This window comes from Phocoena sinus, chromosome 12, assembly GCF_008692025.1.
Source record: "Phocoena sinus isolate mPhoSin1 chromosome 12, mPhoSin1.pri, whole genome shotgun sequence".
Classification (NCBI taxonomy): domain Eukaryota; kingdom Metazoa; phylum Chordata; class Mammalia; order Artiodactyla; family Phocoenidae; genus Phocoena; species Phocoena sinus.
Genome location: NC_045774.1, coordinates 69,454,239 through 69,481,702, shown reverse-complemented (window position 1 = coordinate 69,481,702; position 27,464 = coordinate 69,454,239). Strand labels below are relative to the sequence as shown.

Genomic DNA, 27,464 nt, shown 5'->3' with positions numbered 1-27,464 from the left:
TTTTACTTTTTATTTTACTTCCCCAGTTGCCTCCCTGTGGACTGGATCTAATACACAGTGCTGTGAGTTCCCTCTTAATCAGTTAGGGAAGAACTTACCCCTTTCATGGGTATCTTTAAAGACTGACATTTCCTGAAAGGATATATTTCTTAGATAACTCTAATAAATAACTCGATAACAGTGAAAAGGAAAGCCAAGAAACAGTCTGTGGATATTTGTGATTTCTTTTTTCTCTTCAAACACACAGATATTGGGACAGATATTCTGAATAAAGGAGAGCAGTTTCAAGAAGCTGTACTCAAAGAACGTATTGCAAAAGCAGAAGCTGACATATGGGCTAAGGTAAAGGAAGTTGGAAATCAACCTGAATGCATCTTTGTGGTTCTTTCACGTTTTGGATTTGTATGAAAGAGTGGAGTCAGGCAGAACCGACTTGAATGCTGGTGTCTGTGGGACCAGGGTAGCAAGTTCTTCAATTCCGTAGTCTTGGCGTCTTCAAATGTAAAAGAGGAACGGTAATACTCTGTAGGATTATTGAGAGAGTTCAATGAAATAACGTGCCCGGCACACAGTAGGTGCTAAGTAAGAAGTAGAAATCATCAGGCGCTTCCTTCTGTCTAAATTGCCCCTCTGTGTGGATGACTCCTGCCTGCTCCCTTTATTCTCATGGGATTAAAACCTTTTTAAAAAGACATTCTTGGGCTTCCCTGGTGGCGCAGTGGTTGAGAGTCCGCCTGCCGATGCAGGGGACACGGGTTCGTGCCCCGGTCTGGGAAGATCCCACATGCCGCGGAGCGGCTGGGCCCGTGAGCCATGGCCGCTGAGCCTGCGCGTCCGGAGCCTGTCCTCCGCAACGGGAGAGGCCACAACAGTGAGAGGCCCGCGTAACGCATTAAAAAAAAAAAAAAAAAAAAAAAAAAATCTTAAAAAGACATTCTTTTGCAAATGTTTTCTCCCATTCTGAGGGTTGTCTTTTGGTCTTGATTATGGTTTCCTTTGCTGTGCAAAAGCTTTGAAGTTTCATTAGGTCCCATTTGTTTATTTTTGTTTTTATTTCCATTACTCTAGGAGGTGGGTCAGAAAGGATCTTGCTGTGATTTATGTCATAGAGTGTTCTTCCTATGTTTTCTTCTAAGAGTTTGATAGTTTCTGGCCTTACATTTAGGTCTTTAATCCATTTTGAGCTTATTTTTGTGTATGGTGTTAGGGAGTGATCTAATCTCATACTTTTACATGTACCTGTCCAGTTTTCCCAGCACCATTTATTGAAGAGGCTGTCCTTTCTCCACTGTACATTCCTGCCTCCTTTATCAAAGATAAGTTGTCCATATGTGCGTGGGTTTATCTCTGGGCTTTCTATCCTGTTCCACTGATCTATCTTTCTGTTTTTGTGCCAGTACCATACTGTCTTGATTACTGTTGCTTTGTAGTATAGTCTGAAGTCAGGGAGCCTGATTCCTCCAGCTCCTTTTTTCGTTCTCAAGATTGCTTTGGCTATTCGGGGTCTTTTGTGTTTCCATACAAATTGCGAAATTTTTTGTTCTAGTTCTGTGAAAAATGCCAGTGGTAGTTTGATAGGGATTGCATTGAATCTGTAGATTGCTTTGGGTAGTAGAGTCATTTTCACAATGTTGATTCTTCCCATCCAAGAACATGGTATATCTCTCCATCTATTTGTATCATCTTTAATGAAGCAGCTGACAAAGGATTAATCTCCAAAATTTACAAGCAGCTCATGCAGCTCAATAACAAAAAAACAAACAACCCCATCCAAAAATGGGCAGAAGACCTAAACAGACATTTCTCCAAAGAAGATATAAAGAATGCCAACAAACACATGAAAGAATGCTCAACATCATTAATCATTAGAGAAATGCAAATCAAACCTACAATGAGGGCTTCCCTGGTGGTGCAGTGGTTGAGGGTCCGCCTGCCGATTGGGGGGACACGGGTTCGTGCCCCGGTCCACGAGGATCCCACATGCCGCGGAGCGGCTGGGCCCGTGAGCCATGGCTGCTGGGCCTGTGCGTCCAGAGCCTGTGCTCCGCAGCGGGAGGGGCCGCGATGGTGAGAGGCCCGCGTACCGCAAAAAAAAAACTACAATGAGATATCATCTCACACCAGTCAGAATGGCCATCATCAAAAAATCTAGAAACAATAAATGCTGGAGAGGGTGTGGAGAAAAGGGGACACTCTTGCACTGCTGGTGGGAATGTGAATTGGTTCAGCCACTATGGAGAACAGTATGGAGGTTCCTTAAAAAACTACAAATAGAATTACCATATGACCCAGCAATCCCACTACTGGGCATATACCCTGAGAAAACCAAAATTCAAAAAGAGTCATGTACCAAAATGTTCATTGCAGCTCTATTTACAATAGCCCGGAGATGGAAAGAACCTAAGCACCCATCATCGGACGAATGGATAAAGAAGATGTGGCACATATACACAATGGAATATTACTCAGCCTTAAAAAGAAATGAAATTGAGCTATTTGTAATGAGATGGATAGACCTAGAGTCTGTCATACAGAGTGAAGTAAGTCAGAAAGAAAAAGACAAATACCGTATGCTAACACATATATATGGAATTTAAGGGAAAGAAATGTCATGAAGAACCTAGGGATAAGACAGGAATAGAGGCACAGACCTACTGGAGAACGGACTTGAGGATATGGGGAGGGGGAAGGGTGAGTTTTGACAGGGCGAGAGAGAGTCATGGACATATACACACTAACAAACGTAGTAAGGTGGATAGCTAGGGGGAAGCAGCCGCAAGGCACAGGGATTTTAGCTCGGGGCTTTGGGACAGCCTGGAGGGGTGGGATGGGGAGAGTGGGAGGGAGGGAGACGCAAGAGGGAAGACACATGGGGGCATATGTATATGTATAGCTGATTCACTTTGTTATGAAGCAGAAACTAACACACCATTGTAAAGCAATTATACCCCAATAAAGATGTTAAAAAAAAAAAAAAGACATTCTTGTTGTAGTTGTTTATTATTGCTTAATATATAGTAGACCATTCGTTTGTGTAGTGTGTAATGCCCCTAAGTGCCTGTTTTTTCCAAATGCTGCGTCATAGCTGACGCTCCTTTTCACCCCCTCTCCCAGCTCCCCTTCGCTCCAAAGTCCTTGACACTTTGTCCATGCGACTGCCGAGGGCCATGGAGGCAATTTGAGGGTCTTGGGGCTCATGGTCAGATCCCAGACACTTCAGCGATGCAGAATCTCAATTCTCCAGCTCCCACTTCTTCCAGTTAGAGAGAAAATGCCATACGTGACTTCCTAAAGAAAATTAGTGCTCCTTGAGAGCGGGACAACCCACAGTGCTAGAACATTATTTCTCGGTTTCTCTATAAAGTAATCATAGCAAAGAGTGTTGGAATTGCCCAGCATTAGTCCCAGCAAAAGCTTGGTATTAAAGTACTTCGAAAGTACAAAATGCTTCAGTGCAAAGGGTAATAGAAATAAAAATCTTACTAGACATATATCCTTATCAATAATAATAAAATTTAAATTGATTGTGAGTCATTAACTACCCTAACACAAGAGAATGCTTTTGTGAATAATGTACAATTTAAATATAACAATATACAATTTAAATGTGACTAATGTTCTGGGCATTCTCTTGAAATAAAATAATGAAACCTCTTCCTGAAGACCCTGATGCAGGGGATCTGGGATGGTACTCAGCCTCCCTTCTCAGTAATTTCAGGCTTTGTGCATTTTTCCACTTCTCTGTATTTTCCAGATTTTCTGCGATGAGCATACATGACTTTGATAGTCAATCAAGCAAGAAATAAAGTGCCAAAGAAAAAAGACAACCCAGCAGCCTGCAGTAAAGCTCTCCTTAGCAATTCCTGAAACAGTGATTTTAGCCACGGTTTGGGCCGTGTTAGGGCATCTCTGGCTGAGGTCTAGATTGCTATGGGAGGTTTGAGATGGGAACAGAGCCAGTAGTCAGGGGCCCCAGGGTGGTTGCTAGTTTTCATTAAACATGAAAACCTGATACATATTAATAAATGAACTCTTTCAAAGGCAGATGAACGCCAAAGAGAAGCAGTGAAGAAAGCCCTTGAAGAAGCAAATGACATGCACAAAATGAAAATCCAGATTCTGAAAGAGGAACATCAAAAAGATTTACAGGTTTTTATAGTGGCTTGTTTGTTGTCTTTTTAGCGGTACTTTAGTAAAAAGCTCTGGCGTGTTCCATGGAGGTTGGTTGGGAGGCCCAGGATTTTCACACAAAGTATGCTGGACTCCGTGGCAACAGTGATGCATGGGTGCAAGAGAATCCCTTTGACATAATGAAGCATAATGAATGGCCTTTGATATAATGAACCCAAACCTTTATGGGGTTAAGGTATGAAGGAGGCACCCCTGCCTGCCGGACCCTACATCCCTTGCCACTGGCTCTCTTTCCTCCTCTCAGTCCCCTTCTTCTGGACCCTCAAACCTGTATGCACCACACTCCTTCCCACCTTGGGAACTTTGCCAGAATGTTCTTCCTGCACTTCATCAGACATCAGGCATCACTGGTCAAGGGAGACCTTACCTGATCAGCTCTGTCCTGCTAGCCATACACTGTCCTTGTCACCCCGCCCTCTTTAACAGCATCACCACCTAGCACTGGCATAGTAAGTAGATTGGAGGATTGATTACTTGTTGAATATCTGATCACCATCTGCCTGCAGCCTTCATAAAGGTGTGTCTGCCTCGCTACCACCCTTGTCCTGGTGCCAGCATGGTGCCTTGACTTTGTAAATGTGAAAACGGGCTGAAGAGAGGAAGCAGGCGCTTCTCTCCCTTCTCCTGAGCTCTCTGATTGCATCCTTTTTCCTAAGTTTGCATTTACCGCGATGCCAAGAGGGACCTCTGTTTCTCAGGTATTTCCTGCAGGACCAGAGGTCACACAATGAGGGGAACTCTTTCCAGCCTGTAACTTGTTCCAGTACACGACTCTGGGTAGTCAGTAAACTGTCCAGGCAGAGAGACCCAGGGGTTCCTTACACAGTTCAGTCCCAAACTCTGCTCAAAGGAAAAAACAGAACTATTTTCACACGTGGGTCACAGGAGGGACAGGACAGGGCACGATGCAGGTGTGATGATTCCTGGGCAGAGGCTGGAGGGAAAGTGGCAGAAGTGTGGACCCAGGTTTGGCCTAATTCAATAAGAACATAACGAATAAACAGTTCAGGGACCATGGGCCCTTTTGTCTCTCGTTTCAGCCGTGAGCACCTGCCATGTATCAGCTCTGTACCAGGTGAGATTAAATAGACTGTCCTCAGAAAACTTTCTGGCAGGAAAGGGACCCCCACCCCAGGGATCCTAAGGGATGGTTGATCCTCCCTGCTTGGCTCCCTCGGCCATCCCTGATTTCACTTTGAAACGGGAGGAGCGTTTACAGCATGTCCAGATAGGCCTGCTGCTCAGCTAGCTGGGACTGGAACGGCCACACTGGTTCTTGAATAGTGAAATACTCCTCTATCAATTGATAAATCACCACTCCCCGGACCCCTAACACCTTCACTACCCTGGACCTCCCGCAGCCCAGCAATTTGAAGGGGCAACCGTTTCCATGGGGTGGGCCTCTAGGACCCTGTCCTGTGCTGTAGCCAGAGGATCCACATTTTAAATATCACTCCTGGCATTAGGGTGTGATGAGGCAAGGGTAGCTTAGATGTGATGCCTGTTGCAAGGAAGCTTGCCTCCTAGTCTTGCTCTAGGTAATTTGATGGTACCCCATATAGTCTTTGGGTTGAGTTGATGCACTTAGTGTTAAAATAGAAGAAGTCCTAAGAAAGTTTAAAGAGGGAGGTTGACCTTTCCAAATTATTCTAAAAAAGTCTCAGGGACTTTTTTTTTATTATGATGATGAATGAGTGATTTGTCTAAGAGGGATGTGGAGGGTTGTTTCAGCTGTAGGGTCCCCAGACAGACATCGCTATTGCTCCTCAGGGGGTGTCTCTGAACCACCTCCTTAGAGCCTACTTACCTGCAGATTCCTGGGCTCCACCTGACCTACAGAGTCATTGGCAGCGTATTTAACCAGCAGCCCGTGTGATTCTCACGTATATTAAAGTTTGATATAAGCACATATAAAGTCACACATATTCTCTCATATTAAAGTTTGAGATTACCCGTATAGAGAGCAGAAAACCAAGTTCTTCTAGAACCAAACAGCATTACATTCTGGGACGTAGAAATCACCAGGTATTGCTCTTCTGTGATGTTAAGAATTTGGGTGTCAGATGTTTGCTGTTAAATAAAATTTCCAGGTCTTGGCCAATGGACAGATAGGATTTTGAAACGGTGCTAATATTATCTTATTCAAATACAATAATATTAAAAAGTAAATAATAAAATGGAAGCTAAGGGAAAATGAGAGTAGGAAATAGAATGAAGTCAGGTGTGAATCCGAAACTTAGAAATGTCTGTATGCCACAAGGTCCTGTGCAGTTACCATAGCTGGCCCTTGAGCTTTCTGACAGTCAATGCACAGAGGAAAGTGCTATGAATCACCATGTCCATGAGGTAAAAACAAATCCGGTACTCAGATGGCCCAGATCTTCCTCCATGTGATACCTGAGAGAAACTTCTCATGGGGGAGGCATTGTGTAATAAAGGAAGGTCTGTCAAACATCTGCACAGTAAAGAGGATGGATTTTATGAGGCTCTCCAGGTAGAGGCGGATTCACTCAAAATGCATTTCAGTAAAAGTAATTTAACTGGAAGGCTTTCCATTGAGTAAGAACACCACCAAACAGTAGGTCATTGAATTATTTTTTCGTAGCTTTAAATAGGTATTGGACATGCTGTATGAGGCAGTAAAATGATTTTGGTTTTACTAAACCATTACATAAAAGAGGGACAGGGTTTAATTCTCTGAATCCTTGTTCAGAACCCAGTCAAAATAAAGGGCTGGTGTGTCATTTTTAAATTCTGTGATTCAAATAGAAATGTATTATGATAATACATCTATCTAAGGTTCAACCATTCAGCAATCTCAGTTACTGAAAATGTACTTGAAAACCCAGAAATAATCCCTAAGAAGTTAAAATATCCCCTAAGACGTTAAACAACGGCCTCTGACTACAACATAGAGACTCAGGCTTATTACCTGTAGCAGAACCTTCCATTCCCTGCTCAGTGATTGTCTCTGGGAGATAGGGAGGAGGAGGGAGGGAGGAACCTCACTGTCTTATAAGCCTGGACGGCGTTTCTGGAAGGAAAATAAACTGATGAATCTCTGGAAAGACCCCAGCATCACAGCCAGCAATGAAGCGAGAAGCTGGTGGGCGAGAATCCTGCTTTTGTTCCACTGACTCACTCTGTGAAATAACTTATTTTCTTTTGTTTTTATTCTTTTTTTTTGCGGTACGCGGGCCTCTCACTGCTGTGGCCTCTCCCGTTGCGGAGCACAGGCTCCGGATGCGCAGGCTCAGCGGCCATGGCTCACGGGCCCAGCTGCTCCGCGGCACGTGGGATCCTCCCGGACCGGGGCACGAACCCGCGTCCCCTGCATCGGCAGGCGGACTCTCAACCACTGCGCCACCAGGGAAGCCCCTATTCTTTTTTTTTTTTTTTAATTTTTGTTTAATATTGGAGCAGAGTTGATTTACAATGTCGTGTTAGTTTCAGGTGTACAACAAAGTGATTCAGTTATACATATACATGTTTCTGTACTTTATCAAATCCTTTTCCCATTTAGGTTATCACAGAATATTGAGCACCTTTATTTCTTTATGTTCTCTCTTATCCCTGAAACAGATACAAACTGACCTTTAAATGAAAGTTTTGAAACCCCTGGATGGAATTAATTGCCCCTCCTTTCTGGCATGTGTTTCTGTTAAACCACTGGTTGCAGGATGGGGTCTGGGTCTCCTCTGCTAGGCAGCAAGTCCCGAGGCGGATTCCAGCCTCCTTCTGTCTGTAGCATCGGGCCTAGCACTGTGCCTGTCACACCGTGCTGTCGGTGGACATTTCCAGCGATACAGGGTTTTCCTTGGGAGCCTGTTTCCCTCAGGTCCTGGTTTGGCAAGTGCCTCCTCTTTTTACTTGGCTGAAGCCTCCACAGGTCCTTCTACCTTGGCGCAGTGGAGCCCTTGCTCCCATCCCCTTTGTCAACGAGGAAGAGCCCCTCAGCTCGAACGAGCTGGAATGCTCCAGAACGACAGTGGGGACTGGCAGGCAGCTTCCTGTGACTGCGTTTGTGTGCAGTGCTTGCTGCCCGGGCCTCAGGTGTCCTCCTACCCAGCAGACTCTCATAGTCATTATTTCTGCCATTTTCCAGGACTGACTTCCTAAAGCAGTATCATGTTCTGTATTTCTAATCATGGATAAAGGTAATAGGACACTATAGAATATTTGGACAATCAAGAAAAAATACCTGTGACCCAATTACTCTTCTTTTTGCAATTCCTTTACAATATTATCTATATACGTATTTTATGCTAGCTTTTGCATTTCTGATTTTACTTAACATCATTATAAATGAAACTTTTCCATATAGTATACACTCTTCTTTATTTTTTCCTTTTAATAGCCATGTGATATTCCATGGTATGGATATGCCATTCCAGTTTTTTTTCTTTTTCCATTTTTTTCTGTATTCCTTTACTTTTTTAAAAAAAATATTTTTTTATTGAATGAAAGACTAAATTCTATGGTGCTTTACAATATTCAGAAGTTTCACACACATGATTTCATACAACCCCATAATCCCCTTTTTTTCCCCACCCCCTGTATTGCCCCTCCCCCTTCCCTCTCCCCACTGGTAAACATTAGTTAGATCTATATCTGTGAGTCTGCTTCATTTTTAAATACACTCTTCTTTTAAATCATTAGGCTTAACTGGCGTACATTCCATCAGGCAGATGAATTATGATTTGAATAACGTTTTTAAACATCAAAGCTGTAACACCTAAACCTAGTTTTTCTGTTGCTTAAGGAAATGGTATCTAAGACCAAGATCGAGTTGCATCAAAACATGGAGGCAGAACTACAGCGAGAACGCCTGGCTGCCGAGCAACGCATGGTCCACAGGATCCAGAGGATCATGATGGAGTGCCACCAGGAGAAAGTCCAGGCCGTGGAAGAAGCCCGGGCCCAGGAGAGGCACATAGCCCAGGAGGAGATCCAGGCCCAGAGAAGGTACTCCAGGGGGCATCTCTGCAAATCAGTGTCTTACTCTGTCAGAATCAACTTGGAGAAAGGGATAAGGTTGAAGCACATAGGTGGATATTTCCCAGCTTTTGTGTTTTTACATTTTTTTTAAATTTACTTATTTTTTATTTTTATTTTTGGCTGCATTGGGTCTCTGTTGCTGTGCGCGGGCTTTCTCTGATTGTGGTGAGCAGGGGCTACTCTTTAATGTGGCACGTGGGCTTCTCATTGCAGTGGCTTCTCTTGTGGAGCACAAGCTCTAGGCGCATGGGCTTCAGTAGTTGTGGTTTGCAGGCTCTAGAGCGCAGGCTCAGTAGTTGTGGCACACGGGCTCAGTTGCTCTGCGTCATGTGGGATCTTCGCGGGCCAGAGATCGAACCCGTGTCCCCTGCATTGGCAGGCGGATTCTTAACCACTGCACCACCAAGGAAGCCCTGTTCTTACATTTTTATTATGGAATATATCAAACATAGAGAACAATATATAGTGTATTGTAGAATGTGTGTGTGTGTGTGTGCGCACGTGTGTGTGTGTGGTTTAAAGAAAAATAACACGAATACTCAAGGGCCTACCAGCCATCTGAAGGGATTAAAAAGTCCCATGTTCTTCCTCAACTACACTTCCTTCCTTTCCCCCCTCTTGCGAGATAACTACTGTTCTAAAAATTGTGTTTTTCATTCTATATCTCCAGTTTTAGGGACAGAGAGGAATCAAGAAATACTTTTCCACAGACACATATAAGTCAGTCTTCACATTCTCTAGCCCATACCATACACTACTGTGGATGGGTTACTTTTGGTCTTTTTCTTATTACACAAGTCATAATGCTGTAAACGAAGTTGATCTTATGGAAATATAGAGAGCAAAAATTGCGAAGTCCCAACTCACTGCTTCCTACCCCGTCCCTGTCTCCCAGAGACAATCATTTTAAAGAACGGGGTCTGTATCCTTCTGTGCCCTTTTGATGTATTTACAGCCTTATATATGTGCATAATCTGAAATAATTTTTACGTAAATTGGATCATATATATATGTGTGAAAAATACCAAAGGAACCATTTTATAATATGTAATGAACATTTGATGGAATTGGCCAGTTTGAACAGGACAGCAGTCCGGAGCCCTAGTGGCCAAGAGAGAACCTCGGTTTCCAGGTGTTCAGAGACCTGACCAAGCTCATGTAGCTGAAGCAGCAGGACCAAAACTGAAACCTTTGTACTCCACCTCCTGGGCTAGGACTTGTCTCTTGCTTTGCTACTTGAGTTAACAAATCTATTTGTATATAATTAATGGGTAAAATTGTCCTTGTTAGAACTGTTTAGAATAGGGCCAAAGGTAAAATTCTGTAGGGGGTGCAGATAAATAGGAATGAAGCCTGCAGCCGCGGCTTCTTCGGTGGTCCCCCCTTCTTACGCAGGCTGTAAGTCACTGTGAGGCAGAGGAGGAAGAGGAAAGAGGATTTCAGGAGAAAGTTAGAGAAGGCGGTAGCTCCTGTGTGAGTTGTGGTCCAAAGCAGTGGAAGGTGGCTCTCCTCTCCCTCTGCTTCCCACCCTCCATCTGCAGGAGCTCTGTCCATCCTGAAGAAGCCTCTGGGTCCTCTCTTCACACACACCGGCAGCCTCCTGCTTCCTCCTTCCCTCTTTCGCTTTTGTCCCCCTTTGGCCCTTTCCTCTGTTAGGTTCAACAGCCACCTTTCATTAAGCCAGTTGACTAAGATTAGGGAACTGCCATGCCTGTTATTTAAGTATATCCATCTAGAATGTCCATTTTGTTATTGATGTGTTCCAAGTGCCTGATGGAGAACCTAGCGCATGGTGGGTGTTCTTTAAATAGTTATCAAAGGTTCAAGCTTGTTCCAGTCAGCTGAACCCACTTTGCAGCACACCAGGTCTTATTTCGAGACATTGCTAGATTCCAGTGTTCTTTAGAGCATTTGCAGAAATTAATATATGGAGAAGGGCCACTGTTGAGAATTCCACTGTGGATCTCTTACTTGGCTATAAACTTTCACTCAAGACTTCAGAATACTTACATATTGTGACAAATTTGTTAAATGCTCAAAACTTTCTTTGTGGGTTGAGGTGATTGAGTTCTAAACAGATTATCTAGGAGACGCTGTACTCTTTCTCTTAAAGGTAAAAAAAAGAAAAAAGAAATAAACATCTTGCTCGGAAAGGTTCTAAGTATTTACTTGCCCAAGGCAAAGGCATGACTGAAGTGGCTGCTCAGGAATGTGTGTGGTGATGGCTGTAATTCCTGGTGACAGCTGCCCTTTATTCCACACTAGAACATGCAAGGCCCTTTGTATGCTTCTCATTGAATCCTCATATCCCTTCCTGGGGGATTCAGTCATCTTTCGTATCTTCGGATGAACATACTGAGTCTTAGAGAGGGACTAAGCAACTGCCCAAGGTCACCTGGAGAAGATACAAACCCTGGTGTGTATGATACCGAAGCTTGTGACCTTCCCTTACGCCACCCTGCTCGCTTCACCAGGGTTCCTCAAGTGCCTTCTGGGGCTGTGGTTCTGAGCTCGGGCACTGAGGAATAAGGCTCTTGCCTCAATATTATGTGAAGTAACTAAAGCACAGCTGTCCCCTTTGAGCAAGGCTAGAGGGACTTGTGCAAAGAACACATGGGTGCTGGAGGAGTTCTCGGTCCTGGAAAGATCAAGCAAAGAGTGTGTGGGCTGTGTGGTGAGATGGGTTTCTTGGAGGAAGTTAGTCTTGGTTTGGGCCCTAGAGAGAAGGGAGGAGGTCCCATTTGTGAAGGACTGAAAAGAGTGGGGACAGCATGAGCAAACACATGGAGGGGAAGGTGGGGAGTTTAACGAGGCGGAGCTACGGGAAGTTGGGAGCATTAATACCCCAGAGATACAAACGCGCTGCTGAAGGTTGGACTCTGGAGATGCCTCCTCTCCTCCCCGCCCCGTCTGATGTCTACCGCCCCAGCTTGGGTAGCACTAATCCTCCCGCAGACCAGGTGCAGTAGGTTCCCAGCGTCTCGGGTGGAACATCAGAATATATTTTCCTTATAAGCACACTGGTTATGGCTAATTAAAATAGTGCTAAGAGCCCTGTAGTTCAAGTGAAATAGCTCATTGTGGGCTCACCTGGCAAATGATCTGCTACGTTCAGTGTTTCTCCAAACATTGGATGCACAAATGAATTTTGGAAACAGATCCCTGCGTAACTTAGGAATTGCCTATGGAGAAATGAAGTGTTGGTTTTTGCTGTACCGACACTGGGAAAATAACTGGCGAAAGTTGGAAAGGACATTTAAAAAAATATCAGATCCCTTTAAGCGAGAACAGATTTCGGTAGTAAGGAGTTTAAAGGGGGCTGTCATGGAGGGTGGGAGCTGGTGTCATCTAAGGTACACTTTGAGCAGATGTACCTGAGATCAGCTCTGGTGGAGCTTTTTAGTCAGCCCCTTAGATGGACACCTCCTCTGTGTGGGTCCAGAGAAAACCAGGTTGACCTAGTAGGAAGCTCACACCTGCTTGTGATGGAGCCGTGGTTCTGGAGAAGGGGTGTAACTTCCTCCTTGGGGATTTGGGGCCGGCTCAAGGAAATGCCTTCCAGTGCCTTCTGATCTAAGCCCCATGGGCTCTGATCATCATCTCCACAATCTCACCAACATCCTAAAGTTATAAATCATCAGCCTGAATCCTAAGGTTGTGTAGACGCACCTTCTGAACACTATCTATGCCTCTATTGTCCTGTGACCTGGGCTGAGAATCAGGAACTTGGTTTTGATTCCTCTTCTTTCTGTAGCCCCTAAATCCTAGCAATAACGGATTCTGGCACTTGTGACTTTGTAATATTTCTTGGATTTCCCCCTTTCTCTCCTTCTTCCTATCCCTTTCTCTTTCATCATTAATTTAGATCATTGTACACTCAGAATGTTACAAAATAGTACAAATTGGTCTCTCTACTTCACCCAACTCGGATTCAGTTTACCTGATATTATCAGAATAACAATTCTAAAATGTTATTTTCAGTGTGTTGCCCTCCTGATAAGAAATGTATAGTGATCTCTTATGCTATTGAAGCAGGCAGTGTTTTCTACTGAAGGGCAGGAACTCTCCGATTTGCTCCATTGTGTGACATTGAACAATAACTGTCTCCCCAAGCCTCACTTTCTTCACCTGTTACACAGGAATAATAAGAGGTAATAAATACAAATAGAACCGGCTTCAGTGGGTGAAAATTAAATGAGATATAGTGCATGTAAATTGCTTAGCACAGTCCCTGGGACACAGTAAGTACTCAATAAATGGTGACCCTTTTTATTAATAACGGATATAGCCTAGTTGGTGGGAGAGGGAATGAGAAAACTAGCATAGCAGCTGGAGAGGCTCAGGACAAATGATGTTTACCTCCAGATTGGGAAAATCTGTCAGGTTTGAAAGTCAAGTTGAAAGAATCAGAGACAATGAGAAAACTGCACCTTGGAGGGTAGAAGCTGGGGTAAGTCTTGGAAGGACTGTATTAGACTAGGAGGCAGAGAGGGGAGGGTTTTTATTAACAACCATAAATACTCGAATTCAACATTTGTAGGTTTTTTAATCCTCAAATCTTTAGAGGTTCTATTCCAACTAGGTGTCAGGAGGAGATATCCACCAGAAGTGTATCTCAGTGGCTAAGAGATTTGCCCTGAACCCAGACTGCCTGGGTTGTAGCACTTGTTTTGCCACTTTTTCTAATTAAGTGAGATTGAGCAAGTTGCTTGACCTCTCTGAGCCACAGTTCCTCATCTATAAAATGGGCCTCATAGACTGAACTGCCTCGTAGACTTGTTTGAGTAACCCTTGAGTTAATATATTAACCATTGAGTTACTGTTGCGTTTATAGTTGGCTGCTATAAATTCTATATAATTGTATACATTATAACCAGAGGCCTATGAATTTATTCAGCAATGTTTCTCAAAGTATGGTCCCAGACCCTTTCAGCAGGTCCCCAAGGTCGAAGCTGTTTTCTTAATAGTACTAAGATGTGATTTGCCTTTTCACTCTATCTCATGAGTATGTAGTGGTGTTTTCCAGGGTTTTATGTGTGATATCTCAACAGATTGAAATGAAACGAAAATCTAGCTTTTTTTTTCTATTAAGCCAGACAGTAAAGAGTTTTGCCACAAATGTAAAATGATGCCGCTTTTCTCACCAAAAGTTTTTTATTTTTTTAATTTTTATTATTTATTTATTTTTATCTTTGGCTGGGTTGGGTCTTCGTTTCTGTGCAAGGGCTTTCTCTAGTTGTGGCAAGCGGGGGCCACTCTTCATCGCGGTGCACGGGCCTCTCACTGTCGTGGCCTCTCTGGTTGCGGAGCACAGGCTCCAGACGCACAGGCTCAGTAGTTGTGGCTCACGGGCTTAGTTGCTCCGCGGCATGTGGGATCTTCCCAGACCAGGGCTCGAACCCATCTCTCCTGCATTAGCAGGCAGATTCTTAACCACTGCGCCACCAGGGAAGCCCTCACCAAAAGTTTTTTGATTTAGCAAAAATATTTTTCCTACGAGGTAAGTGTTTTATGTTAATGTTTAATGGATTTATCGATACTTCACATGAATTTATAAATGTTTGTTAAATGTCTGACATTTAACTTTTAAAACTGTTAGGGTCACTAGATATAACCCCATATGAACAAAAGTTCTTTGAGTTTCTTGGTCATTTTAAGAGTGAAAAGTGATCTTGAGACCAAAAAGTTTGAGACTTCTGTCTTAGAGTATTGCTCAGATAGAATCAAGAATAGGGCTAAACTCACCCTGTGAGACAGTTTCCTCCCCTCTGGCTATAGATGAGTAGCTGGGTTGATATATAGAAATACTTTCTCTAGGGGTTTGGAAATCTGAGCCTATTTCTTCATTTTTTTTTAGAACTCTGCATTCATATTTTTCTGACTACAGTGGACTCGAGTCCCTAAAGTTAGCGTTAGACGCTAGACTAGTGGCCTCGCCCTAGCCCACAGTGGGGAAATCAATGTGCACCTTCCCTGCTCTGAAAAATATTTTTTTATTGTTAACATCTAATCAAAGCTCATCTCTACCAGCCTGTCTCAGACTGGTGACTCATGTAAACCATGAAAGCATTTCTCCTACATCTGCGGTGAAAGACAAAATCTTTTTTTTTTGGTGGCTAATCCATCTAACTATTAATATTCAACCCTTGTTCCTCTCTGTAGAAAGGCCATGGAGGAACTTCGGAGAGCTGGTGTCACAGTTACGAAGGATCAAAAGAACAGTGTGAGCCAACTGATAAAGGAAAAAGAACATGAAATGAACGTCTACTATTGCATGGCTCAGAAACAGAAGCAAGAAGAGATTCAGAAAGTGCTTCAAGAAGCAGAGAAAACACATCAGGCCATGCTTGGAAATGTGATGGACAAACTGCTTAGCACTCAGGGGAAGCTGCTGTCTATGGCGAAGCAACTGGAAATCATGACAAATTGGAAAGATTTCCTGGAGGAGGAGTTACAGGAAACCAGGGTAGCGTTTCAAAAATACATCAATTATACGTTTCCAAAGCTCTCACCGGGACATGCAGATTTTATTCTGCCAGAAAGAAAGAAAATACCTTCCAGTCTTATTACTCAGGAGAGCCAAGCAACTCTTGATTAGAAGTCTTCATCTGAAATGGCACTACAAAAGACATTGTTCTAAAGACTAAATAAATCCACTCAAAAACCACTTATCGATCCCCGGTTATGTGCAGCGGACTAGTGAGCTGTGAGCATTTTGATGGAAAACCAAAATATGCAAAAGCACATTCCAGGCTACGTTGAGGTTCCAAGTCTGATGGAGGAGAGATAACAGTGAGAGGGGTCAAAACTGACTAGGAGGGAAAAAGATTTCTTGGAAGTCTAAACATACTTCTGTATCTGGCTTTACTCACGTTTACATCAGACATTTAACTATTTTAGTATTTGTTGCAGTTAAAAAACAGTAAAGGGACATGTTCTTAGATGGTTTCCGTTGTGGAGAGGTGTGTCTAGTAATCCAGTATGTCTAGTAATCTAGTCTAAAGATTATTATTTTGTGAACTGCAATAGCTTTGTAGGAAAAAAAGCAGTGTTTCTCAGATTCAATAGGATAAAACTTAAATTCTGGGAAGCCTATATAAAATAATTCAGAAAGGACTATCTTATATTTGCCATTTGTGAAAGAAAAATATGTCTTTAGAGGTCAGATTCCTTGCCTCAGGGATGGGGAGTCCCCTTATGTTTATACCCAAGCCCAGGAGTGCTTGGAACTCATCTCTTTTAGGTCAAAATGCAGAAAAGCATTCTGTACCGCAATGCTCAGGGCCAACAAATGTCAACATCTACTGAATTAAAATGGAAGAAAACCCAAGCCATAAAGACTGCCCCCCAAAAATCTATCCACTTTAATGTAGCATCCTTAAATTATTAATCACCAACTTATATTGGTGGCTTTAAAATTAAGTACCTGGAAAGCCGTTTTCAGTAAATTAAAAAGTGCTATTGTCAAGCAGGCCTTAGGTGGATTTGTTTACATTGACTGGTCTGGGATTTCCTAATGATAAAAGTAGTGATTTGTCTACAACTGCATAATGGACTACTCTCTCCTAGTGCTTAGCTTCCTGATTCTGCAGGACTACTGCGGTCCATACTAATCGATTGCCTAGGGGCTGGAAGTCAGAACATTTATACAGTACTTTACACTGCCTTTTCCAGCACGTTCTTCTCATAGCAGTCAATGGGATAAGCAGGACGGGGGGGTTGTTAGCCCATTTTGACAAATGATAACATGAAAACTACTATGTACGTATTTACATGCATGAAGTACTTTTTTTAAGTTGAAGTATAGTTGATTTACAATATTGTGTTAGTTTCAGGTATACAGCAAAGTGATTCAGTTATATATATATATTTTTTCAGATTATTTTCCATTATAGTTTATTACAAGATATTGAATACAGTTCCCTGAGCTATATGGTAATTCCTTATTGTTTATTTTATATACAGTAGTGTGTATATGTTAATCCCATACTCCTAATTTATCCCTCCCCCCACCTCTTTCCCCTGTGGTAACCATAAGTTTGTTTTCTATGTGAGTCTGTTTCTGTTTTGTATATAGCTTCATTTGTATTATTTTTTAGATTCCACATATAAGTGATATCATATAATATTTGTCTTTCTCTGTCTGACTGACTTCACTCAGTATGATATTCTCTAGGTCCATCCATGTTGCTGCAAATGGCAATATTTCATTCTTTTTATGGCTGAGTAATATTCCATTGTGTATATACCACATCTTCTTAAACCAATTGTCTGTTGTTGGGCACTTGGGTTGTTTCCATGTCTTGGCTATTGTAAATAGTGCTGCAGTGAACATTGGGATGCATGTATCTTTTCAAATTAGGCTTTTCATCTTTTCCGGTTATATGCCCAGGAGTGGAATTGCTGGATCATATGGTGATTGTATTTTTAGTTTTTTAAGGAACCTCCATACTGTTTCCATAGTGGCTGCATCAATTTACATTCCCAACAGTGTAGGAGGGTTTCCTTTTCTCTACATGGGAAGCACTTTAAAAACCTTAATATTTAATCCTCACAATGACTTTTGAAAGTAATTATAACTGCCCCCAATTTATAGGGAGGGAAACCGAGGCTCAGGGAGATTCAGTAACTTTCTCCAGGGCACACAGCTAGTGACAGAGAGGGAATTCAGAATATGACAAGGCACAGGCAGATGGTTACATGAGAGAGACCTGGGTTTCGCAGACTTGAATAGATAAGAACAGCAGCTGGCACTGGGGAGTGCTAGCATGCACCAGCCATGCGTACACAAGTGGACTCATTCATGTTCGCAGCAGGCTGTGAAAGGTAGGAACCATTAACACAGGCACAAACAGGTCAAGTCACTTTCTCAATGTCATACAGCGAGGAAGGGTCAGAGCCATTTTCAAATCCACAGAGTCAGTCTTCAGCCCACGCCTTCCGTCATTATTTTTGTTCAGATGTAAAGGCCTTGGTGCCTGGTTGGTTGACTCTGCAGGTGTGTGTCTTCGTGGCTTCTCTAATGAGGACTGGAAGGACGTGGTCTGTCCTCTACGTCAGGCATCGTTTTTGTCCCTTGTAGAAGTGAAAGGAAGTTGTACCTAGGATTGTGTGTCTGAGTTATTGGAGTCATTCACCAGATTCGCAGCTGAGCACAAGGAAGGAAAGCAGAAGGAAAGCATCTTCTGAAGACATTCACTTCATGGCCACAGTGAAGGTGTGTCTTTTGGTATCAGTGATACAGTGCGTAGCATAAAAAGAAAGCAGGCGACTTAGTTTTGGTTTGGAAAAAGGAATCTAGTTTCTCAGGCTTCAACCAGATTGGAATAAATTATCCGTGTTTTTAGTATTTTCCTTGTTTATATTGATACTTCACCCTCAGCTCCCACCCCAATCCCAACGTTAGCTCTGTTAGGGTTTTTAAAGTAATGTGGATGCTTCCGATAAGGGCAGAGTTAGAGATCTTGTTACTGTCCTGATCCCAGCTTGACCTGCCCACCAGAGGACTCCTCCCTCTGCTTCCCCACAGTGCTAATCAGCCCTCTTGTTGTAGGGGTGATCGCAGGGGGTTCTGTCAGGACAGATTGACCTGATCCCAGAACCCCACTTGCTTTTTGCCTTAGAGCCTAGAGTCAGCACGAACCACGGAGGGGAGGGGACCTCTTCTGTCCTCTGTTCTCATTCTGCTCTGCCTGCCCCAAGGCCAATTTGAAGAAACAGTATCTTTACTCTTACCCAAATCCTAAACCTTGATCACTTCAAGGCACAGTTCTTTCTAGCTTGAATGTCTCCAAGATGATATACCCCTGAGAATTAAAGTTCAAAGTGAATGGCTAATCTGCTCTAAAGGGCAGAAAAAGCTGATAGTAAACTAAAAATGAGACCTCCCTCGTATTTCCACAGTCCCATGTACGGAGCCTCTCAGCAGTCTCTTTTATTTTTTATTTTTAAAATAAATTTATTTATTTATTTATTTTTGGCTGCATTGGGTCTTCGTTGCTGCGCGCAGGCTTTCTCTAGTTGCGGTGAGTGGGGGCTACTCTTCGTTGCGATGCGCGGGCTTCTCATTGCAGTGGTTTCACTTGTTGCGGAGCGCAAGCTCTAGGTGCATAGGCTCAGTAGTTGTGGCTCGCGGGCTCTAGAACTCAGACTCAGTAGTTGTGGCGCATGGGCTTAGTTGCTCTGTGGCATGTGGGGTCTTCCCGGACGAGGGCTCGAACCAGTGTCCCCTGCATTGGCAGGTGGATTCTTAACCACTGCGCCACCAGGGAAGCCCTCAGCAGTCTCTTGTTTCCATGACACTGATAAGGATGATCCTTGTGGATAAAAAAAAGAAACAATGGAAAATACAGCAACGACCACTGACTGAGCATCTGCTATGTATCAGCTATGGCACTAAATTCCTTACTAAACCTTGTCTTACTGAAATCTCACAGCAACCCTGTAAGATGCCTCCTATTACCCCCATTTTGAAAATTAGGAAACTGAGACTCAGAGAAGGAAAGTCGCTTGTTGAAAAATGACAAATTGTTTGACTGCAGAGCCATGTGTTTTCCACAGCTACAGCACAGAGCCTAATTTAGTGCCTGTGTAAACACTGAGTAGGCGTCAGGGGTGCACTGCTTTCAAAACACATTGGAATTGTAGCAGGCAAGTCTGAATTACTGTGCAGTACCCTTGCTCTTCCAGTGGGCATGGGCTGGGAGCCAAGAATTGATCAGCCTTCCCTGAATGTGCTTGAGGAACCCTCCTGATGCGGAGCCCAGGGAAGAATTTATGGAGGGGCATAACCCAGAGCTCCCTCTCACCACGCAGGTGTCGAGAAGGGCAGAGTCCCTGGCGGGTTCTGGAGACAGAAGCTCAAAGGTGAGAATTGCAATGTCAAGTGAAAAATTGAAAGTGAGGTATGTCTTTGAAATCTCAGTGGGACACTTATATTTTCTAACAAAATCTGATTGAGACTAAGTCAGGCTATTTTCAAAAAGAAAGATTCCCTGAGTGAACCAATTTTTAGTATAACTTGTCTTGAGAACACTTAGTAACTCTCCTGGTACCAATTACTGAGTACAATACCTAGAAAAGCCACTCTAGATCTTAGATACTAAGCCCCATGCAAGTTATTAAAATTGTAACCATTTTGGAAAGTTACTTTTAAAAGAGCTTAGGGAATTCCCTGGCGGTCCAGTGGTTAGAACTCGGTGCTTTCACTGCTGGGGCCTGAGTTCGATCCCTGGTCAGGGAACTAAGATCCGGTAAGCTGCGAGGCGCGGCCAATAACAAACAAACAAAGAGCTTAAAGTGCATTTTTCTTAGTTGTCTTAGAGGCTTCCTGTACAGTAGGAGTCTGTGCAGCTCCCATGGTTTCTGATATTTAGGAAGCTATGTTAATTCCTGGAGGCCATCTGGGAACTTAATTTGAGGACCCTAAGAAATTACTGTAGTTAAATTTTATAGAAGTCATTCCACCAAGAAAAGAACCTTGTTTTTAGAGACGGGAGACCTGTGGGCTGGGAAACAGGTGCCTAGCATCCCTAGGTGAGATGGAGAAGCTACCTCACCCCCACAGCAGTCACAAAGCACAGGTCGGGCTATTTAGTAATCACTGGGCATTTATGTGACAAAGAAGGCACTCTGGTACTGTCTTTCTCTAACCTTGATTCCATTTGACCTATTTACAGCCTGCATATTCTAGCTTTGGGGGCCTTTTTTTCACTGACATCATGTAGACACTATTTGACAAAACAGGTTTGTTTACAGAACAGAGGGTTTTGACATTCTACTGCCTCTAATAAGCTCTCCTTTCTGCTTGGCTGAGATCACTCAGAAGAGGAAAGAAGAAACCGTTGCCTTTTGTGTCCAGTTATTGGAAGCCAGGCCATGCGTGAGTGCTTCACCTGCGTTATTCAGCTCCTGCCTCACGGCAACCAAGTATCATATTCTCACGAAACAAGGAGGAAGCAGAAAAAGAGCCCAAATGGTCATTTTCCTAATGCATATTTATCTTTTTTCAGAGAAAAATATCATTCTCATAAGCACAGTAACAGCCTTCCCCTAATTACTTATTTGCCAAAACAGATTGATATGACCGTTCATAAGACAATTCATGGCAAAGAGGGATATGATAATGATTGCCTCAGCCTAACAAGGATTTATCCACTAAAGCGGAATGCTTCACTCCTCAAAAAAATCATAAAGTTCTACGAACAAGGAAGAACTACTAAGTGACTGTTAAGTAAACCATCAGAATTGTCTGTCCAAGACCATATGATTCTTTTTTTCCATTGGAAATGGAATTCATTGCCTTAGGTCTTTTTAAATAGTGTACTATTACTGTTGGGGCTGGCTCTGTGCTTGAAAACCAGTTTATTTATAACCTGTTACAAGTGCTATATCTGTTTGCAGTTAAGAAATGCAGAATTCAAAGTGACCTCCTAGCTTGTAAGCAAACTGAGATTCATTGTCCCTCTTCTCTAAAAAAAATGAGTTAATGTGTCCAGAAACTAACTCTAGTAAAGTGGGGTTTAACATTAAAAAAAAAAAATTCAAGCACATCGAGGTTGGGTATTCCGCATCGTCACTCCATTTGAAAAGTGCAGACGCATTCAACGCATTACCATCTGATTCCAGCTAGCAGGATTGAAAACAAATGGTTTTACTCTAGTTGGTTCTAAATAGAAACACTTTAATATTGAATTGAATGAAGTTCAAATTATCCTTTTCTACATAGCAACTGCATGTTAAGTCTTAAAATTAGCAAGGATTCGAGTTTAGCGATCTGCCTTTCCTTACTTTTAACCATATGTGATATTTCCTATTTCTCATAGCACTCTTTCCATCTGCTTTGGCTGTCTGTTTCCTACCACTGGACTTTAAGATCCACTGGACTCTCTCTGCTGAGGACCCATAACAAACTCCAGGACCAGGTAGTATCCTTGACATATCACTCTATGCATAAGTATTTCCCATCCCCTCTCCCCCCACTCAGTATTCCCAAGGAAAGCTATTTCTATTATTGGTCCATTTGAAGGATTATCAGTTAATTACATAATAGAACGTATCCATAGAGTTATGCATTTCAGCTAGAAATCTACATATCTCTAGAAGCTCTACAATCTGTTCTAAAGAATCTACATCTCTAGAAATCATAGAGATGTATGGGATATTAATTATTGATTTTGTTTATTCAACATGCAGTAGGAAGCAACCTACTGTATACCAGGTGCCGTGTTAGATGCTCGGGTTCTTGGTACATGAAATAGGTAGTGGTCCTTACTCTTAGAGAAGTCAGCTAAGTGGGTAGAAGGATAGTGAGTACATGCATTATAACACTGTCGAGGGCTGGAGAAGTAGCAATAATGGGCTCACAGATCATTTTCTGACGTCATGTCATGTTGTACTGCCAAGGCAGTAATATCTGCCATCAGTAGCCTGCTAGCCAAACTGGTATTCTTGCTTTGTGCTTAGTCCTGTCCACATTTGTGAAGGAACAGCTTGATTTAAATTTTTTTTTTTCAGCAAAGTGGGTTCTACAATCTCAAAGATAAATTTCCCTAGTTCTCATATGGTTTTGTTCTTCTTGAGGTTGTTAGGTGGCCACTAGTAGATGGTTGTTTCCCCTGTCGGTTCAGGCCAACAGCTTCCTACTTGACAAAATACCATCTCTGAGTTTTCTGGAATACAAGGAAATTCCAGCCTCTTTGTCAGAGGCCTCAGGAAGACACAAAAGACAATGCTACAACTGCTGTCACCCATTCCAGGGAGTCCAGAGTCATGGTCTGGCTTCATACTCTCTGGTCTCACAGATACACTCAGTGGACTTTGGCCAGGGAGCATCCCCCAAGTAATGGGACCATTGTGGGAATAAACCTCACTGTTCTATTGCTGAGGAATTTAGGCAAGCTGCTCAGGGAGAATGACACTCTAGAAGGGTGTGACCAAGTCACTCCTTGGGTCTCATCTCCAGGCCTTTTCTTTGCCTCGTTCAGTCATCAACATGAGACTGATTGCCTGAAAAGACTTCTTGACAAACAAGTAGTATTTGGTAACTGTTAGTTATTTTTATTTTTCATCCCTACAGAAATGAGATCACAAGTCATATATGGCTCTGCGTTTTTCATGCAGATCCTATAGCCACTGATTCTAATTTTTAGAATGTACCAATTTTATTAATTTTTATTTCTTCAGTATTTTATGGATATATATATATATATATATATATATACACGTGGATGTGAATTATAGTCTACTGCTTGTAGATTTTAAAGTATATTTAGTCAGTGGTGAGTAGAACTTTATTTTAGCTTTAAAAATTTAATCTTATGAGAGGCCTGCTGACATTTATTTTAAAGTTGTTTTATTCAGTTCCTTTTTTCTCTTGCACCCTGTGGCGTATGTTTATTGACTACAGATGTTAAGCACTTTGCTAAGGAACAGAAAGCTGCAAGATAGAATATGTACTTCACCTGAGTGGGTGCATAGAAACCAGCCGTGTGTCTGAATCTTTAAAAACTCAGGTGGAAGGTATGCTTACAAGTTTAAAGGTCAGCATCACAACATACAGACTTGAATTGGAATGACTGCAAGATAGTTTCAGGATTATAAAACTTCTATGTGAAAGAAGTTAATAAAAGGCGTATTAAGGTAAGTCCCTTATAATTATGATTTTGAACAAACTGCTTTAAATTATGCTATAGCATGGAAAAAACAAAGGGATATAAGGGTCGTGGGGCTCAGAGCCTAGGACAACAGCCCAGGGCAGCCATAAAGATGAAACTATGCGTGCTCCTGCAGCCAGAAGTCCAGCAAGAATTAGCTCAGAGACAAAACAGGAAAAGACTTTTTCAATGATTTCAGGACAGTAACGGTAATAGCTAGGATTGGAATTGGAGAGTGTGAATGTAATTGGAACCCACCAAAATACTTCAGGGTTGCTGTTGTTACTGTTGTTTTTGACCTTGGTCTTGGCATTGTTTGAGAGGTAGTAGACAAGCTGATTCTAAATTTCAGGTGGAGGGAATATATGTATACATATAGCTGATTCACTTTGTTGTACAGCGGAAACTAACATAACATTGTAAAGCAATTATACTCCAATAAAGATATTTAAAAAAATAAATTTCAGGTGTAAAATTAAGCAGCAAGAATTTTTAGGGATATTCTGACAATAAATGCAATGATGGGGCACTAGCCTTTTCACTCTATGCCATTAGAAACTGAAAAAGTAGTCCTGGGGCATGAACAGACACAAGAATCAATGGCACAGAATACAATTTAAGAATAAAATGTAAAGGTATAGGGAAGACTTAGGGGTGTTGTTCCAAAATATGGAACATTCAATTTCAGATCTCTTTTAATGTCACTTATTAATTTAACATAAGACAAAAATGGCATCTTGAAATAGTGAAGATGCCTCATTTAAATAATGGTTTGGAGGTAACTAGATAGTCAATGAGGGCAGAGATGATTGAATCCTATCTTACAGTTCATCAAAATATATTCTAGGTGGACCAAAGGTTTAAAAGTAAAAGCAAAACTGCAAAAATATTAGAAGTCATTTGAGAATGTTTAAATAAATCAGATTGAGGATAGCCTTTTATGTTTGTCATAAAGCCCAGAAGAAAAAAGTATTAATAAAAATGATAAATTCAAGTTCGTTAAAAACTTTTAAAAAATCTGCTAGGCCAAAAATCATAAGCAAGGTCAAAAGACAAACCACAAACAAGAGAAAAAATATTTCCATTTCCTGTTTAGGCAAAGAGCTAATTTCTCTACTATATAGATAACTTCTAGGAATCAATAAGGAATGGATCAACAATCCAATAGAAAAATAGATGAAAAATATAACTAGAAAATAGAAAAAGAATCAAACATCATTTAAATTTATGAAGAAATGTTCTAATCACTCAAAATAAGAGGAATGCAAATTAAAACTTCATTAAAAATTCATTTTCTACCTATCAGACTAGCAAACATAAGAAATTATAAAACTTTGCTGGTAAAAGTGTGAGAAAACAAACACTCTCATACATGGCTGGAGGGAACATAAATTAGTACAAGTTCTATGGAATTCAATTTGGCAATACCTATTATAATTAAAAAGCATATACCCTTTGACCCAGCAATTCCACTTCCAGGAATTTATCCTACAGATACTCTTATACATGTAAAATAATATATGGACCAGATTGTCATTACAGTATTATCTGTAAAAACAAAAGACTAGAAACAATAGAACTGGTTATGTAAATTATGGTACATCTTTCCAGTGCTGCAATTCCAATGAAATAATAAGCTTCCATAAAAAAGGAGAAAAAAGTGTATGTGCTGATAAAATCTTCCTAGACTTCCAAGATATATTTGTTGAATGAATGAATATGTCATTAAGTGAAAAGTTTCTAATGATATGCATAGTATACATCTATGTATACATTCACCTGTTCAACAAATATCTTTGAGCATCTGCTATGTGTCAGGCATCACACTCCACACTTGGGATGTGTCCATAGCAAAACAGACAAAGATCTCAACCGTAGTGGAGCTTACATTCTGTTAAAGGGGACCATCAGTAAATGACAAATGTGAACATAATATAGTATATCCGAAACTGGTACGTTCTATGGGTAAAAATAGAGCAGAGCATGGGAGATCGGGGTGGGGGGGCTGGGGGAGGGGAAGAAGATAACGTGCATTGTTACAAACAGCGTGGTCAAGTTGGGCCTTAGAAGGCAAAATTTGAAGAGACTTGAAGGAGATGAGGGGGTTTGTGGAGAGGATCTGTGAGAAGAGTGAGGAAAAGGCCCTAAGGCAGGACTGTGTCTGCTGTGCGCTGGGAGCAGCAGAGAGGCTGGGCAGAGTGAGCTGGAAAGAAGAGGAGGAAAAGGTTCGGAAGATGATGGGAGGCTGGTCCACGCAGGGCCTTGTAAGGAGGTTGCCTTTTATTCTGCATGAACAGGGAACCATGCAGGGTTTGGAGGTACAGTGTGGCATTTTATGGCTTACATTGTAAACGGATTCCTCTTGTGCTCTGTGGAGACTAGGCCGCGGGAGAGCCGGATGGAGGCAGCAAGAGCGTCGGGAGCCCTGGAGGGCAGTGATCCTGCCGAGAGGGGCCGTTGACTGCCACCTGGGAGACAGCAGAGGAGGTGGTGGCAAGAGGCCAGATTCTGGAAACATTTTCAAAGTAGTGAGTAGGCTTTCCTGACAGACTGGATGTGGCTGTAAAAGAAAGAGAGGGGTTAGGGACGACTGAGCAGCCCGAAGGCTGGGGTCGTGATGGACTGGATGGGAAAGCTGCAGGGGAAGCTTTCTGGGGGGAAAAGAGCAGGAATTCAGTTTGAACATGTTGAATTTGAAACATCTGTTAGACATCCAAATGACTGTTTAATCTATATCATCTCTAGATGGTACATAGAGCCATGAGTACGGATATGTTATTATGTGTTTGTTTGTGTATGTATAAAATACCTCTTTTCTAGACATATACAAAAATCTGGTCATTCTGGTTGCCTGTTTAGGAGAGAATTGAGTGGCTGGGGATCAAGTGTTGAATGGAGCCTTAGCTTTCATTGTACATCAGTTTAAACCTTTTAACTTTGAACCATATGAATATATTATAGTAACAATTAATATAATGTTTAAAAATAATAAAAATTACAAGCCATATTATAAAACTCCTACATAATGTTGCCTAAACGTTTTTTTCCTCGTTGTTAAAAAAAAATTTTTTTTAATGTTGAGAAAAGGATAGGTTAGTTTTACTGATTCCAAAGACATTTATTGAACCTCTATTATTTATGATACTGAAAATTTTTTATTTTATTTATTTATTTTTGGCTGTGTTGGGTCTTCGTTGCTGCACGCAGGCTTTCTCTAGTTGCAGCTAGCAGGGGCTACTCTTCCTTGTGGTGCACAGGCTTCTCATTGTGGTGGCTTCTCTTGTTGCGGAGCATGGGCTCTAGGCGCTCGGGCTTCGGTAGTTGTGGCACTTGGGCTCAGTAGTTGTGGCACACGGGCTTAGTTGCTCTGCGGCATGTGGGATCTTCCCAGACTAGGGCTCAAACCCGTGTCTGCTGCATTGGCAGGCATATTCTTAACCATTGCACCATCAGGGAAGTCCTAAGATACTGAAATTTTAAAAAAATTAACAAGATATGGTCTCTTTTTAAAAACAATAATGTGTTAAATTTGAATGGAATCTGCCTGTCTGTTGGAACTAATTAGTAGCAAAAGCTACAACTTATTAGGATTAGCAAACAGCTGATTTATAAAGCACAGCT

General features: G+C 42.0%; 1 protein-coding gene across 2 annotated transcripts in view; it reads left to right on the top strand.

The window, feature by feature from the left end:
* Positions 1-16,135, top strand: part of LOC116763678 (small integral membrane protein 8) — a 33,946-nt gene extending 17,811 nt beyond the window's left edge. Inside the window, exons 2-5 of one of the 2 annotated variants that reach the window (XM_032651729.1) lie at positions 248-342; positions 4,042-4,149; positions 8,954-9,156; positions 15,352-16,135. In XM_032651729.1, the coding sequence (XP_032507620.1) occupies positions 248-342; positions 4,042-4,149; positions 8,954-9,156; positions 15,352-15,787 (842 nt within the window). In that variant the 3' untranslated portion in view covers positions 15,788-16,135. The remainder of the gene's footprint in view (positions 1-247; positions 343-4,041; positions 4,150-8,953; positions 9,157-15,351) is intronic. The other variant, XM_032651727.1, reaches the window with a different exon arrangement.
* The last annotated feature ends 11,329 nt before the right edge of the window (positions 16,136-27,464 follow it).